The sequence below is a fragment of the Phyllostomus hastatus genome, unplaced genomic scaffold, assembly GCF_019186645.2.
Source record: "Phyllostomus hastatus isolate PE091 unplaced genomic scaffold, TTU_PhHast_1.1 phas_contig_17, whole genome shotgun sequence".
In the NCBI taxonomy this organism is placed as follows: Eukaryota; Metazoa; Chordata; class Mammalia; order Chiroptera; family Phyllostomidae; genus Phyllostomus; species Phyllostomus hastatus.
This window is the reverse complement of record NW_025333664.1, coordinates 37979541-37994749: the sequence shown is the minus strand read 5'-3', so window position 1 is coordinate 37994749 and position 15209 is coordinate 37979541. Positions and strand designations below refer to the sequence as shown.

Below are 15209 nucleotides of genomic sequence, written 5' to 3'. Positions count from 1 at the left end.
AAAACTGGTTCCTATGAAGTTAAAGACAATTAAGTGCTACTAGTGCCATCTTATGGGAAAAAAAAAAACACTAAACAAACTTTCTGGCCAACCGAATAATTATTAGAAATTTAGGAAACTGTACTTTGTTTACACTTTTTACAACCAACACTCAATTATGGGCATAAAAATGGTGGGAAAGACTTTCATTAGCAGGCTTAGTGACTGGCAAGAAATGAAAAATCAAGGCTCATACAAATTAAAAATAAGGAGTTGTTTTGAGGATTTTGTGAGACCTGGAGGAAGGGGAGGATAACATGTGACATTCTTCTCCTGCACTTTTTTTTAGGGTTAGAATAGCCTAGGACACTTGCTCTGTCCTGAATTTTTTTCCTCATATACTTTTAAGAGACTGTAAACATATTCAACAAATGAAAAATGGTACATATTCACTTGATTCTCAGTAAGGGAAAGAAAGGGCATTGTTGTGCTAAGCAGTGGCCTTGATGCTTTCAAAATACTGTATTTCTTCTTCTTCTTTTTTTTTTTAAATAGAGGAGAGCATGAATGCAGTACCCCATTACCACAAATCATGTAGTTGAATTTCCCACATTTGGGGAAATCACATCCATAGTACAATGGATAAGCCTCAACCTAGGAAAAACACCTTCGTGATCATGATATCTCCCCTGCCAGGTAAGTATCAAAATAGTGTATTAACCTTTCAAATACGACCAGCAAGATAAGGATCATTACTCCCATTTTAATGAATGAAACCTAGTCAGAGCTGCTAATTTGTCCCAAAGCAAAAAGCTAGACCCAGCAGCCTGACATCAGTCTACCACCATACAGCAAAGCAAGAAAAATAAATTCAGGGATTATCATTTAGATACACACAGAAACAGAGTAGAAAATATACAAGGGGGGACTCCAAAACACCCTGGAATTTATTTATACAAAATTGTGTATTTATTCTTATATGTTTATACTTTAGTCACGTTCTATGCACTTTCCATTTGATGCAATACACCTATCACAATGGTTTTTTTCCCACTGCTTAAAACAGTTTGAACTCAATGATTTTTGATGCCATTTAGTGCTCTTACCATTTTTTTTTCCACCTCTTCCAAATCAGTGAAACATTTCCCTGTGAGGACTTTTTTCATCCAGGGAAACAAAAAAGTTGCTCTGAGATCAGAACAGAGAGGTGGGGCATGGGTATCAAGACATTTTTGGTCAAAAACTGCTGAACATTCAGTATGGTGTTGGCAGGTGTGCTCATAAATCACCTGTCATGAAATGGGCAAATGTGTTGAAAGTCTTCAAAAAAATTCACTGAAGCCTAACAGCAGCTCTTACAATGCCAGGTGGTACACTGATACAGATGCATTCCTAGAACCTAGTGGGGGAAGCCTGTACTACAAGAGGCCCACCCTCCAGAAGATAATTCAGGGGGTTTTTTTTGGTCCCTCCTCCCTTGTATATGCTTGGAGACAGACCCACAGAAAATGAGGGAAACAACCTCATTTAATGAGATAATATCAAAACATATGTTTGTCAGGTATGTTTTCCAAAGGTTTTGAAAGGTCAGTTCTACCACTAGCAAAAAAGGGAATTACTTCTGGGAAATAATTTGGAGAGTTAAATGGAATTCAATTGAGCACTGCAGTTAATTCTACTCCAATTTTACTTAGCTCAATTGGACTTAATGTCAGCACATGAAAGGCCTACGAGAAAATTAAGACTGATGAAATTAAAACCTAGGAAAAAGAAGTGTAGTATTCATCTATAGACTAGCTTAATGAAGCAGACAGAACATAAACATGTTAAAAACAGGAAGAAAAAAGTTGCTTCATCATCAACTGCCAAGCAAACAGACAACTCATTCCCCAGTGCAGACAACCTCAGGCTAGGTTCTTAACATATAAAAGGCAACAAACATGGGAAGACAGAGTACAGGGTCCCTTAGATTGTAAGGCTCAGAACATGAAAGAGAGAAGCATCAATTTTTATTGTCCCATTTATTTATGCATTCACTGGTTGCTTCTTGTATGTGCCCTGACGGGATTGAACCTACAACCTTGGCATATTGGACAATGCTCCAACCAACTGAATTATCTGACCAAGGAAAAATAAATTTTAAAAGTTTCAAGATTTACTGCAGATAGTATTAAGTCAGAGCATGCACTCAGTAAGTTAAAGGAATGAAAGTAAAATGTGTTCAAGTCCCAGTATATAAAGGACATTAAAAAAAATTTGTGAGTCTCCAATATTCTGATTAATAGAACCCACAAGATGGATAATATTTTAGGATTTTAAAAAATCAGTAGCCAAAAACTAAACCCAAAACTTACCTATTTTCACTATGATTAACACATAAAAATCAGAGTAAGTCAGACTCTCAATCTTCAAAAGGTAAACTAACTGATTCTTAGGAAATTCACAAAAACTCAAGATGCCATTAAAAGATGTTTTTATATTGTTTGTTTAGCAAGCAGAGACTACAGACACACCTTAGAGATACTCCGGTTTAGTATCACACCACAGTAATAAAGCAAGTATCTAAAGTAAAGTGAGTTGTCCTTTTCCCCCCTTCAGTTTGTAAAAAAAACAAATACCTGAGAAGCACAACAAAGCAAACCACAATAAAAGAAGGTATGTCTGTAGCTTGGTGGTTGTTACTAATTAACTTTCTTCAGAAGGCAGTTAGCCCCTACATGGATACCTTGTCCCAAACAGCTGAGGAATGTTATAAGGTGATATGACTTTGACCATTTTTGCTTTATCCAGGTGACACGTATATACTGAATAATTTTCTTTAAAACATGTGACCACTTGTTTAACATGTATGTACACACCATGGTTTTTTCTAAGATACCTCAAAATAAGTGCATTACTCTTAAAAATAAAAGTGCTGCCCTGGCTGGTGTGGCTCAGTGGATTGAGTGCTGGCCTGCCAACCAAAGGGTCTCCAGTTCGAGTCCCAGTCAGGGCACATTCCTGGGTTGTAGGCCAGGTCCCCAGTAGGGGGTGTGCGAGAGGCAACCACACATTGATGTTTCTCTCCCTCTCTCCCTCCCTGCCCCTCTGTCTAAAAATAAATAAGTAAAAATATTTAAACAAACAAATAAAGTGCTTGTGTACCACTAGGGGTACACATACCGCTTTCTGAAAAGCACAAAAGATAACTATACAGTCCTATGAGGATCAGTTACAAGGAGTCTATGCTCTTCACTTGTCTAATAAATTCATAAAGTAGGAGTTGAAGGCTAAAGTTTATTTATTCTCAGTTCCTAAAAAACAGTAGCTGATTATCTAAATTTGCCAAAATGAAAATACAGATAATCTGTTCTAGCTTACTATTTTAATTCCATTAAGTCTGGCTTATCAGTCAATGTTGACAAGTAGAACAAGGGGGTATTTCCTAGATTCTGAACAAAATGCCTAGCAAACAACTAGAATTCCATTATCAGATGACTGACTCTTTTCCATATTCCTTCGATTATGGAAATCAAACAGGCAATTCTAATACTTAAGTTTGTAGCTTATAAAATAATTTGATATATCATTTAGTCAAAATACTTAATCTCTGTGATTCAGTTTCATTTGTGAAATTGACACAGGAGATAGCACAGGAAAAATTCTGAGACAGTGCTGCTGTTACTGGGCAGTGGCAAGCATCCTGGTTGCCAGGAAATGCCTATTAGCACTTAGGTAGAATGAATAGCGAACCAAGGCAGGGAGGAGGAGGAAGACATGTCACACCCACTAACTCAGCATCCTGAGCCTGGTCCAGTAATATTGCCAGGTGTTCCAACATCACAGGAAACACTATGTTAGCATGGAGGAGGGAAGTCCTTGAAATTCTATGTAGTGTTTCCACTATCTGGGAAGAAAGCCTTAAAACTGAGCTTTCATCCCGAGGCCTAAAAGGCAGGAGGGTCCACAGTGCCCAAAGAAGCCCATGAAACAACTTCAGTTAATTGCCTACCTCTGGACACTATATGTTTTATGAGGGAGTCCCTAACACTTAAAGAAAGAGCCCATAAATAACTTTGGGTAACTACCCCAACATTAATTAACTGCCTCCTGGAATGTATCCGCTGTACAGTAAAATGAACAAGTGGAGTTTGGAGCAAGGTAAGGATTTGGGCTAACAGAACCCCTCACATACCTAAGTTTGGGTAGTCACATTCCTCCAAGAAAGCTGGCACCACATTTACCCACCAATCAATAGGTAAGTTTTTTTACTCCATCCTGCCAACTATGTTAAGTCTTCAGACCAAAAGACTTGGGGACTGACCACCCCTTACTTTTGCTGCTGTGCTTTGCCCTGAACCTATCTATGCCTTTCACCCTCCTCCCTTGCACTCCCACTCCGGCCTTAGGCTCATTTCCTTCCACGGAAATGAATCACTAATAAAACCTGATTACATGTTAATAAATTTGCTGATCTGTAATTCTTTACATACATCAGCAAGAAGAACCAGGTCTCTCCTGTCAGCAAAATGGAGGTAATAGTATCTGTGCTTTATAGGGCTATCATGAGGATTGAGTTAATACAAGAAGTGCTATTTAAAGCTAATTATTATCATTTGAAAGGAATTCCTCACTAGTTAAGAATAACAACCTTTAAAGAATGACACCAGTGTTCTATACTCTAGGAAGCATAGTAACAATACAGAACAAGGATTAAGAAAATTACTTGAAGTATATTCTGCAAAGCCATCCTCTCCCAGTTCCAGAATCATCCGCTGTTTCCACCTTTCCAAATAGAAAATCTGTTCTGATGTCATGGTCTGCTGAAGGACTCGGGTCACACTTGGCATCTTATTCCTTTGCAAAGGGATTTTCAAAGGAACTGTGGCATCACTCATTGCATTTGGTTTTAAGCTTCTTTCTGGACTGAAGAGAGGAAACCAGTTTCCTGGAACTTTTGCTTCCTCCTCTTGCTTTGGAGGTTTACACTTACTCACAGGTCCATAGAGTAAAGTATCTTCCTCAAACAATGATTCTGGAGTCTGAGCATGGCCTCTGAATGACAAGACAGACTGTACTAAATCAGAGTACTTTTCTTGGTTTACCTCTTCATAAGGGTTCCCTTTTTTCTTACGGCCACATGAATATGAGGAAGTGGAGAAAGCCACACAAGGGGATGGTTCTACGGAAAACCCCTTTGAACTTCTAAACTGTCTGCAGATGGTCTGAAATACCTTCATTTTTAGACTTCTCACTTCCCTTTAGTCTCCTTGCGACGCCGAGAGCCTTTTTAGTTTTTGTATTCCTATTAAAGAGAAAAGTGGTATTAGGTAACAAATATTAAATATTTTAACTATCAATGTGAAATCTGTATTAGTATGATATTGTACACTAAAAGCTTATTCAATAAGCTTTTAAGACATGCTTGGACAAAGTTACTTCCAAAGAAAGCCTCTCATCAATACCAGAAGGACCAGCATTTAATAAATGCGAAATAGACAGCTTAGGGGAAGACATCCCCAATATTCCATCAGAAGAATGTGACACCTGGCAAGGGAAGGGTGACACAGAAAAAAACCACTCTAGCGGAGGCTCCAAACCTCAGGCTAAGACCGGTACCAGTCCGTGGCCTGTTAGGAACCCGGCGGCACAACAGCAGGTGAGCGGCAAGAAGAAAGTTTGGCCCACAATACCGCCGGAACGCCTCCTCCTGTCCCGCCCTAAGCGGAAAAATTATCTCCCATGAAACCCATCACTAGTGCCAAAAAGTTTGGAGACCACTGCTCTAGAGCCCACCCTATAAAGGCCAAGAGTCACGGCTAGCAATTAACCACGGATCCCTATATTCAGGTTCTTTGCTAAGTAGTCTGTATGACTTTTCATTTAACTCTCACATCCTCTAGTGCGACCTGTTTTACAGACGTTGAAATCAAGCTTTTGAAGGTCCACTGCTGGTCCGAGCTGGCACGCAGAGGTCAGCAGAGCGCATCATCGTAATCCCCAGAGGGCAGACTCCTGATCGACGCCGTGGGTGTTGAACCATGGCGGCGAGAGAAAAGGCAGTGGCCTCTAGGGGAACAGGATTAGGAAAACGACGGCTTAAACTGAAGCGCAGCCCAGGGCAGGGCTAAGTACCTCGGAGGCCATCACCCTTCGCTTAACTCCCAGGGCACTAACAGCCTCTCCGGACGCGTGTTTCCCTTGGTCCCGCGCTTGGGTCTCAAATTAGGCCTCGCCCAAGGCACCGCTGTCCCAGCACGCAAAGCGGCGCGCACGCCCCTCCCCTATCTCCAGGTTCCCCTCCGTATGCACTCCTAGGATCTTCGGCGAGTCCCTCCTTTCCGGCAGAAGCGCGGGCGCCTCCCTATTGTGCCCTTTCGCTCTCACGAGATCTTGTTTACGTCACAGCTCGTCGCCATCTTGGACTGTGGCTGATAATAAACTTCCGCGCACGGGATACCATCTTTCTTGAAACGCCCCTGGCAGGGAGTGTTTCAGCTTCTGCGTTCCTGTCGTCTACCTGTGGTCAGCGGCTTACGCGTGACCCGGAGCGAGGGTAGGACCCGCATAGCTATTTTGCCCGGCTCCAAGATGGACGGCAGCGGGAACGGGGGAGGCTGCTCTGGGGGAGCACGTGGCGCTCCACTAGCCTTTCTTGGGGCTTCTGGGATGGTGGCGGAGTCCCGAGGCCTCCTGCCGCCGTCCGGCTGGGAAGCTAGTTGGAGGAGGGGCCGCGGCCGCCCCTCAAGGCGCCCCGCCGGCGGCCCAGCTTTTTCTTTCCTCGCACAGCCAGGCAGCCCGCCCTCGAGGCCCGCGTCGCCATGGCCGCGGTTCCCGAGTTGCTGCAGCAGGAAGAGGAGGACCGCAGCAAGGTGAGGCCTTATGCACTTGCAGGCTCTAGGACGGGAAGTCCCGCCGACCTCCCGGAGCCCCCCATTCCTTCCTTCGTCCCCAGGGGCTTTGGGCGCCCTTTGTTCTCCCTGAGGGCTGTCCGAGGACCTCCCTGCGGACCCGGGGGGTGAGAACCAGAGACGGGGGACCGGTTCTGATAGTACGCAGTCAGATATCTAGTACCGAACGGGCGCTTCGTGAGTTTTTGGAGACCCGGGAATGTGTTCTTAAGTAAAAAGTTTTTAAAGCTTACCTTGGCTTCGTGAAGACTGGACGGGAAACTTGAAATCCACTTAACATGCGACAAAGGACAGTTTGGTTTTGTTGCCTCCAAACGTCCTCCCCACCCTTTCAGGAAACTTTGGCCCAATTAGAGAAATTTCATGAAGTCAGATATCTGAAGCATGTTTTGTTACAATTTCATAAAAGCTTAGTGCGTTGTCACTGTGGGAGTTCTGTAATACTTAGTGGGTGTCAAATACTTGTTAAACCCAGCTAATTTGAGTGTTTATGTAAATTATTTTTATGCCAGTTAAGTCTTGAGGTCTAGAAGGTAACTGTTGGGTTGGCCAAAAAATCTTTTTTTCTGTAACATAAAAGACACGTTTTTCATTTTCACCAATAACTTCATTGATTTGGATATTTTGATTAGGTGGGCTATCTCCCGGTATTGGCTTCTAGTGGTAGAGGCCAGGAATGCTGCTAAACATGTCCGAATGGGTAAGACAGCCCCACAGCAAAAGAATTGTTTGGCCAAAGTGTCAGTAGTACCAAGAAACTTGACAAACCACATTCCATTACATCACGGCCTCTGTACACTACACAAATCTTTTTCTTTTTTTTTTTTTCATTTCAGTTGCATTTTTACCTTTCTTGAACTAATTAAAGCATAGTATGTTGAAAGTGTTGTGTATTTCCTTCCATCTTTAATGTTAAAATGGCTGCACAAAAATTCACCAATTTTGGTGAGGGGTGTGTGTGTGTGTGTGTTTTATGCACGCTGATATGACCGCTGTCACAATATAATCTAACAAAATTGTTTAATGAAGTTAAAAACAACTAAGCACTGCTGGGCCATCTTGTGAGAAAAAATGTAATGAACCTTTTGGCCAACCCAATAATACAGTAAGAGCAGGTTACTGTGGCCAGTTAATTAGAGACAAGCCTCCACTTGTTTATTGCCTTTATGTTTGAGTTAGTGTCACAATTAATGGAAGTTGACGTGAACCACAAAAGTTGTGTGCAGAATCATCAAAAGTTTTTCCGACAGAAAATGGGGGGAAAAAGTTACCTAGAATAAGCAAAGCACACTCAGATTGAACCTGGAAGACTTCTTAAAATGTTAGATCCGTTTTACAAGTCTTATTTGGAAAGACTATTTTTCACCTAGTAAGTACGAATTGTTCCCAACAAGGTATCATTGCTGTTAGTTATTGCAGTGCAACTTTGTGATGAGAATAGTAGGGTTTTGGTTGAGTATTCTTATTTTTTGAATGTTGAAAGAAGTAACTTACACTTTTTACTAAAACTGAAAATGGAAATTTAAGGCTATGATTGTTTCTAGAACCTTCTGAAGGTAGTTTTGAATTTAGAAGTTTAGGTGGTGAATAGGAATTATGATGGCAATTTGATTCTCTCTCTCTCTCTCTCTCTCTCTCTCTCTCTCTCTCTCTCTCACTCTCTCTCTCTCTCACACACACACACTTTTTTCTTGACCTAAAATGTTTTAGACAGCTGTTGTAAAGGACTTTACTGCTTCAACAGGCCTTCCTATTAGTACAGTATATGATAGCTGGTATTTGAAATAACCTGCTCATCATTCTAATCTAGCAAAATGGGAGGATTATGAAGGCTATTTCCTGCCTCCTCACTTTTAGTGGCTATGGGAAAAGTATTTTCCTTTAGTTTTTTAAATTAGGGGATAAAGAAATAATAAAACTTAGTAAAATTTTACCCTAACACATGGCTTTATTTTGCTTCCTGATCTAATTCTAGTCCTGTGTTGTAGACCATCTAGATGGTTTTTACTGTTAACCTAAAGGAAGTTTGGGACAGGTGTGAATTAACAAGAGACAAAATCTTAGGCAAAGTTATGTTATCCAAAACAGCTTTGTTGATCACCAGAAATATTTTTGTAGAAAGGAGGTCACACTTTTCAACTGTTGGCTTTGGAATTTCCATGAGAATAGAGGTTTGTGGGATTTAGACCCACTAATAAAGAAGGGAACATAACTGACTCGAGGATTTTGAGTCCTTGTAAAGTACTTTTCCCTGGTTTAGCGAAAACTGAAAGGAGTATCTCTGGTAGGCTGGCATTTTAATTTAGCTAAAGGTGCTGGGATTTGTCTCTTATCCCAAAAGGCAGTTTAAGGGAAAAGTGCATGATTTTTAACTCATTCGCTATTGAAGAAAATAATTGTATTTTGATCTTTAAATTTAGAAAAGTAAGGCTTACCAAGTGTAGCCTCTGAAAAAGTTAACTAAAGCATTAATACTATCGGGCTCCATCTTCATAATATAGTATTTGTGCAGCCTTCTGCTGGTCCATGGATATTCTCAGGTGTCTGAATTTTTGGTGGGTAGGGGGAAATAATTGGAAGTTACCTTTATCTCGAGTCATTTTCTTCCTCCTGGGTTCTCTGGGCCTTCTCTTTACCAAAAAGTCAGTTAAGTAGTTGGGTATCATGTTTAGGTTTCCTCTCAGATTCAGTGTGTATACTTTTGTGGTGATGAGTCTCCTCAGTAGTCCAGCAAATCAACAAAAAACAGTATGGTTCGTGATTGGCTCCCACGACTATTTTTGTTTTTTAATTCTTAAATTGGTAATAGACCTAAGTAAGTTGAGCACATAGGAAAAGCTTTGCAAGGACTAGGTGCTAGCCCTTCCCAGCCTAGTGCTATTACAACTTGGTTCAGTAGTTAATTACATGGACTTTGGGTGGATGGTGTCTCTTCAGAGCCAGGCATTAATGTTCATGCTGCGGTTCTGGTTTGCAGTTTTTTGTTAACTGATGTGGAAGTTGTTCTAGGGACACTTGACACTCTACCAGATTGGGTGGAAGAATGTCCTAAAATTTTACTGTAGGAACGGTCCAGTATTTGACCGATAAATACAGCAGCAGTTCCAAATTGAGTAATATTTGTGGATTGACTTTTTTACATTTAATGGCTTGACATCATTTTTCTTGTCTAAATTCTGGAAGTAGGACTTAATCAAAGCTGTCTAAGCCTTAGTTCTAGATCAGTAACTTGTACTGAGTGTTTTAAGATCCCCATGATCTCATATTTTTTGGCTGTAGGAAGAAATGGCCAAGGGAGGCTATTAGGGAATATTCTAGATCCTGAGATCTAAGTTTTTATTTGGTGTTAAGATCTGGTGACTGACTAAAATTGAATGTGGAGCTTTAGTTTAAAACAGGTTTTTTTCACTCAGCATTGTTGACATTTTGGGCTTGCTAATTTTTTGTTGTGGGAAATTGTCCCGTACATTGTAGAGTGTTGAGCAGTATACCTGGCCTCTACTGGGTGACACAGTAGCAAGTAGTGACAGTCAAAAATATATGCAGACATTGTTAAATGTTCCTTGGTTGGGGATCACTGGTTTAAACTTCCCTTTCTAAAATGGTGTGATATGAGGGGGTCCAGGTTGTGTTACAGAGGATATTCAGATCTATAATTGATAAATTCTTAAAAAAAATAACATGCTGTATGAAATAAGCATTGTTGACTGTCTGGGGGAATTAGATCCTCCTCCCAAAAGATGGTAAGAAGTGGTTTCCTTCATCGGTTCTGGGCAATTTCGAGTTGCAAAGAGGCCACTGTGCATTTACTGTGTTGGAATTTAGTGCCCACTTTGGATTGTGGGAACCTGAGGCTCTGGTGCTACAGCACTGAGTACACTGTGGGCTAAATTGAAGCTCACTGACAAATGTGCTGTGGGGTAGAACTTAGTTTAAAGTTGTGCTTTTTAAAACATTTTCCTCTGTTTATTATCAGGGCCTGGTTTGCTTGAGGAAATTAGGCAAGAATAGTTTGTGGGTTAATACCCTTCCAAGAGCCATGCAGTGAGTGAAGGTGCATGTAGTGAAAATAGGTAGTATTTAGGGAAACAGCCTTTTAAAGAACCCAGTTATTTTCAGGAAAGTTTCAGATCATTATAATTCTGCTTTTTCTTTTTGGAAAAAAAGCAGTGAAGGAAGATGGCTGCAGGAGGACATCTTGTCTCATGGGAGTGTGGTAAACTTGTTTTTACAAGTATTTTTAAAGTTTCTCTGCTGATCTAGCTTTCCAGAAAACTTCAACTTGAACACCTGTTTGTTTTCTGATTGGCCATTGAGTTACTCTTAAGAGATAGCCCTTCTAAAAGAGGGATATGACATTCATCATCTGTTTTCATACCCCAAAGGCAAACCATAAATACCAAGGGAGGGGTGTGCAAAATTGCAGTTAGAGGCTCAAAAGAGGAACTGAACTTAATTCAGTTCAGATATTGCGTCCTTGGCTAGATTCCCTTCTTCCTTCCCTTTTACAAATTTGGTGTAACTTTTTCAGGTACTTTGATGTGATCTAGAGGGAAAAGTATAATTTTCTCAGAATAGCTGCTTATATTAAGTTGTGGCATGTGTTTTCTGCTTGAAGAATTTATAGTTAACTTGTTTTTGAGGAGCAGGCCCCAAACTTGCATTCTAATCAGTGTTAATCAGTGTTAATGATGAGTACAAATGCAGGATATTAACTTCTTGGGCCTTCACTTGGTCTTTCTTGACGAGTAGTACAAAGCTGCTGGTGAATGATGAAATGAAGTACTGGAATATTTACAGCTAAATGATCTGGGAAATGTATCTCCCACTCAAAGTGGAAGAAATGTCACCAGGAAGCAGGCAGCCTTCTCCCCATGCTGCCATTTGTGTCACAACCGTTTATGATACAAGCTTAAGCTCAGACAGTTCTCCATGTTGCTGAGTAGTCTTTGTTGGTGGTGAAGGTAATTTTTTTTATTAAATCTATTTCTATTCATCATGGTTTAATCCTAAAGGTCAGGTAGTGAATGCTCTTAAATACCCTCAACAAGTGAAGTGTAACATGTCAGGTTTGTGTTATAGTAGAGGTCAGTGGACTTGATACACCAAGCAACTTTGGGGAGGAATCCTTGATAGGATTAAGTAGTGGGTGAAGGGCTTTCACTTCGAATGGAAGAATTAGTTTTTCATTTTTTTAGCTGCTTCCTCTGTGTTCAGCTGTGATCATTCTCAGTGTTCATTTGTGTGCTAGGAGATTCTTAGAAATCACATAGTTCAGTCTTTTTCATTTTGTGAACTCATTTGAAAGTAATCCATGTATCTAGTAATTAGATGGATTTCTTGAAATGAATGTTCTTTAAGGCAATAATTCAACTTAATCTTTCTGATTCCTTGTTGGAATTTGACTAGTTCGTGGGCTCTGCAGCCTCGTGAAATGATGATTGAGTTTATCCATTCGCTGAGTACGCTGCATCGACCTTCTTCCAAGCCTCAGTTCCTGTTCTAGGAACTGGTTGCTAAGTAGCCTCCAAATGCCCTGCAGTCTGTGGTGGTCTGCTATGGACAGCTTGTGTGTTGGTGGACTACAGGTAAGAATGGTTGGTGTCAGCAGGGATGGGACAGAGGGTCCCATCCCACCAAGATGAGTGGTGGAAATCTGATCACTTGCTGTGGCCCTTTATCTAGTTTTTTAAATTTTATGATGAACTTTTGTAACTTTGTAGACTGAGATCTTCTAGAAGACTTTGGTTCTGTTATCCTTGGAGACTATTATGATACTGGCAGACCTGAATTACACAAAGGGGAGAACCAATTATGAGTGAAGGGGGAGGCAGGAGATGAGAAACAAATAGTGGTAGAAGCAGACCTCATTGCTTAATAGTCAATTCAATTATTTTCATGCACCACTGCCATAAGGAAGAGCCGGGATAGAATAGATAAACAGATTTTGGTTACCTTCAGGGTGGAAGAAAACAGTAACAAATAATTTAAGTACCAGCACTTGAATCATACTTTGGGGATGGATACGGTATTTGAATTTTTTTTAAGAATTTCTTATAGAGCACTTTCTGTGAGTTAAAACAGTAACAAAGTTAAAACAGTAACAAAGTAATATATTGTTTCATAAGTACATATATGAATCTTATGTGTCTGCAAGCAGAACATTTTTGTATTTATTTCTTCACTAATGAATATTGGACTAGGCAAGGCCATGCATATCTTTCTAGATGAAATATGGTGTTTCCTGCTCCTTTGATTAGAGTGAAAATGTGATCTAGGAGGCAGGCTTCTTGCCTCTGTTTTGGCTTCATGTTGCTGACGGACCATTCCTGGGTGACTGTCCATGGTAGGGGCCTTAATTTCTTATGCAGTGAGGACAAGAAAGCAAAATCGTTAGGAGAAGCAGTTTGAAGGGAAGACACACTGATGTAACATGTGCTGGCTAATAAGTGCATTGCTTCTGCTTTGGAAATGGAAACCAGAAAAACACTTAAATATGTACATATATGGGGTTGGCCAAAAAGTATGTCACTTTTTTTTCCATACGATGGCTCTAATAGTGCTTTGTTTTTAACTTCATTTGAAACAATTTTGTTAGATTGTGTTGTGACAGCTGTCATATCAGGGTGTACTTTTTAAAAACTTACCAAAATTGGTGAATTTTTGTGTAACCATTTTAATATTGAAGATGGAAGGTAATATGCAACATTTTTGACATTCTGTGCTTTATGTACAATATGTCAAAAAGTACAAATGCAACTGAATCGCCAAAAAAGTTGTACAGTGTATGGAGACTGTGCTGTGACTGATTGAACATGTTAAAAGTGGTTTGCAAAGTTTCTTGGTACTATTTACATTTTGGCCAAATAATTCTTTGCATTGGGGCTGTCTTATGCATTGGAAGGTGGTTGGTTAGCAGCACTCCTGGTCTGTACCTACTAGAAGCCAATAGTGAGAGATAGCCAGCATACTCAAAATATCTAAATCAATAAAGTTTTTGGTGAAAATGAGAAATGTTTCCTGTTACAAAAAAAACTAAACCAACTTTTTAGTCAACCCAATACAAGTAGTTTTAACTATCTGTTGTAGTTTTCATTATCTGTTGTAGTTCTGCAACATTCAAATTAAGATGGAGATATATAGGGGAAGGCACATTCAACTTCTTACATTGTGTACAAAACTGGATAAATTTTAAATGGCAGCCTTGGCGGGTGTGGCTTGGTTGGAGCATGACTGTAACCAAAAGGATGGGGTTTCAATTTCCTGGTCCTGGCATGTGCAGGAGACAGCTAATCTTCTCTTTCCCTTAACTTCAGTAAAAAGGCAATGAAAATGTTCTCAGGTGAGGATAAAAAAGTTTTTAGTGGCTGTTCACCTACCTCACATTCTAGCACATCAGAGTTACTGTGGCAGTGGTTTCTTTTCCATAGTGTCTTGCTATTTTGGCTGTATGGCACTGCTGTAAACTGGAGCCTGTGGTTACCATAACAACACTTACTATATCTTCTGTATATATCTTCTCTGTTCTTGTGGGTTCTGAATTTCAGAATTTAGCCTTCCATGTTGTCTAGTCACATACATGCCCTTTGTCATCTGTGGGCCATTAAACCTTTTAGAGGAGGGAGCTTTGCACATAGTGTTAAGTCTTGTACCAAAGTGAGTCAGAAGTGGTATTTGGACCAAAAGTGGTCCTTATCTCAGAGCTCTGCAGAATTGTCCTTCAGCCAGTGTCATGTTCCGCAGCTGGCAGGCTGGTGAAGGAATGGGTGGAGAAATGCACAGGAATTCTTTTATTAGTTTTTTTCCTTTTCATACTCCCTTGCCAAGCATTTAGAGTTCTTAAAACAGTTAAAACTTGCTTTCTAAATGAAGCAGTACTTATTTATCCTTTTCTCCCCCCTTGTCACAAGATCATTATAATCCTTACTGTAAGGATTAATATGGTAGGAAAGTACATTGGGGGCTGAAACTCCATCTAAAACTTTGGGTATATAATACAATGGTTTCTGTAGAAATCTACAAAAGAAAGTTAGTTCTAAAACTTATATTCCATTGTTTGAGAATACATGTTTTAAGTTTGATTCTCACAAGTGACCTAAGGGAACTGGGAAATTGAAAAATTAACCTGACTTGGTTCTGAAGCCTGTCTTTTCACTACTGATTTAAACAGCCATTCTTGGCATTTTGACATATGTAGTCCAAGTCAGAGACTTGGTGTTGGCCTGCAGTACTCAGCAGTAGTACCTGGTTGCTATTTAGGGTAGGGGATAGAAGTGGATGAATAGGGGAAAGTATATGGAGGGATACAACCTAGTCTTTATACCCTACATCCTGGTGATT

The 15209-nt window shown here is 40.2% G+C and overlaps 2 protein-coding genes, 1 non-coding gene and 1 pseudogene across 7 annotated transcripts in view; 2 read left to right on the top strand and 2 right to left on the bottom strand.

The window, feature by feature from the left end:
* MGME1 (mitochondrial genome maintenance exonuclease 1) overlaps positions 1-7253 on the bottom strand; it is a 20159-nt gene extending 12906 nt beyond the window's left edge. Inside the window, exons 1-2 of one of the 5 annotated variants that reach the window (XM_045832768.1) lie at positions 7103-7253; positions 4685-5263 (exon numbers count right to left, since the gene is read on the bottom strand). In XM_045832768.1, coding sequence (XP_045688724.1) covers positions 4685-5198 — 514 coding nt within the window. In that variant the 5' untranslated portion in view covers positions 5199-5263; positions 7103-7253. The other 4 variants (XM_045832769.1, XM_045832767.1, XM_045832765.1 and 1 more) reach the window with 4 other exon arrangements.
* On the bottom strand, positions 532-683 carry LOC123815425 (annotated as a pseudogene).
* Positions 6373-15209, top strand: part of SNX5 (sorting nexin 5) — a 26417-nt gene continuing 17580 nt past the window's right edge. The window contains exons 1-2 of the mRNA XM_045832763.1: positions 6373-6514; positions 6748-6830. Of these exons, the coding sequence (XP_045688719.1) occupies positions 6780-6830 (51 nt within the window). The 5' untranslated portion in view covers positions 6373-6514; positions 6748-6779. The remainder of the gene's footprint in view (positions 6515-6747; positions 6831-15209) is intronic.
* On the top strand, positions 12299-12533 carry LOC123815414. Its single transcript, XR_006785080.1, has one exon. It is a non-coding gene; the product is annotated as a small nucleolar RNA SNORD17 (small nucleolar RNA).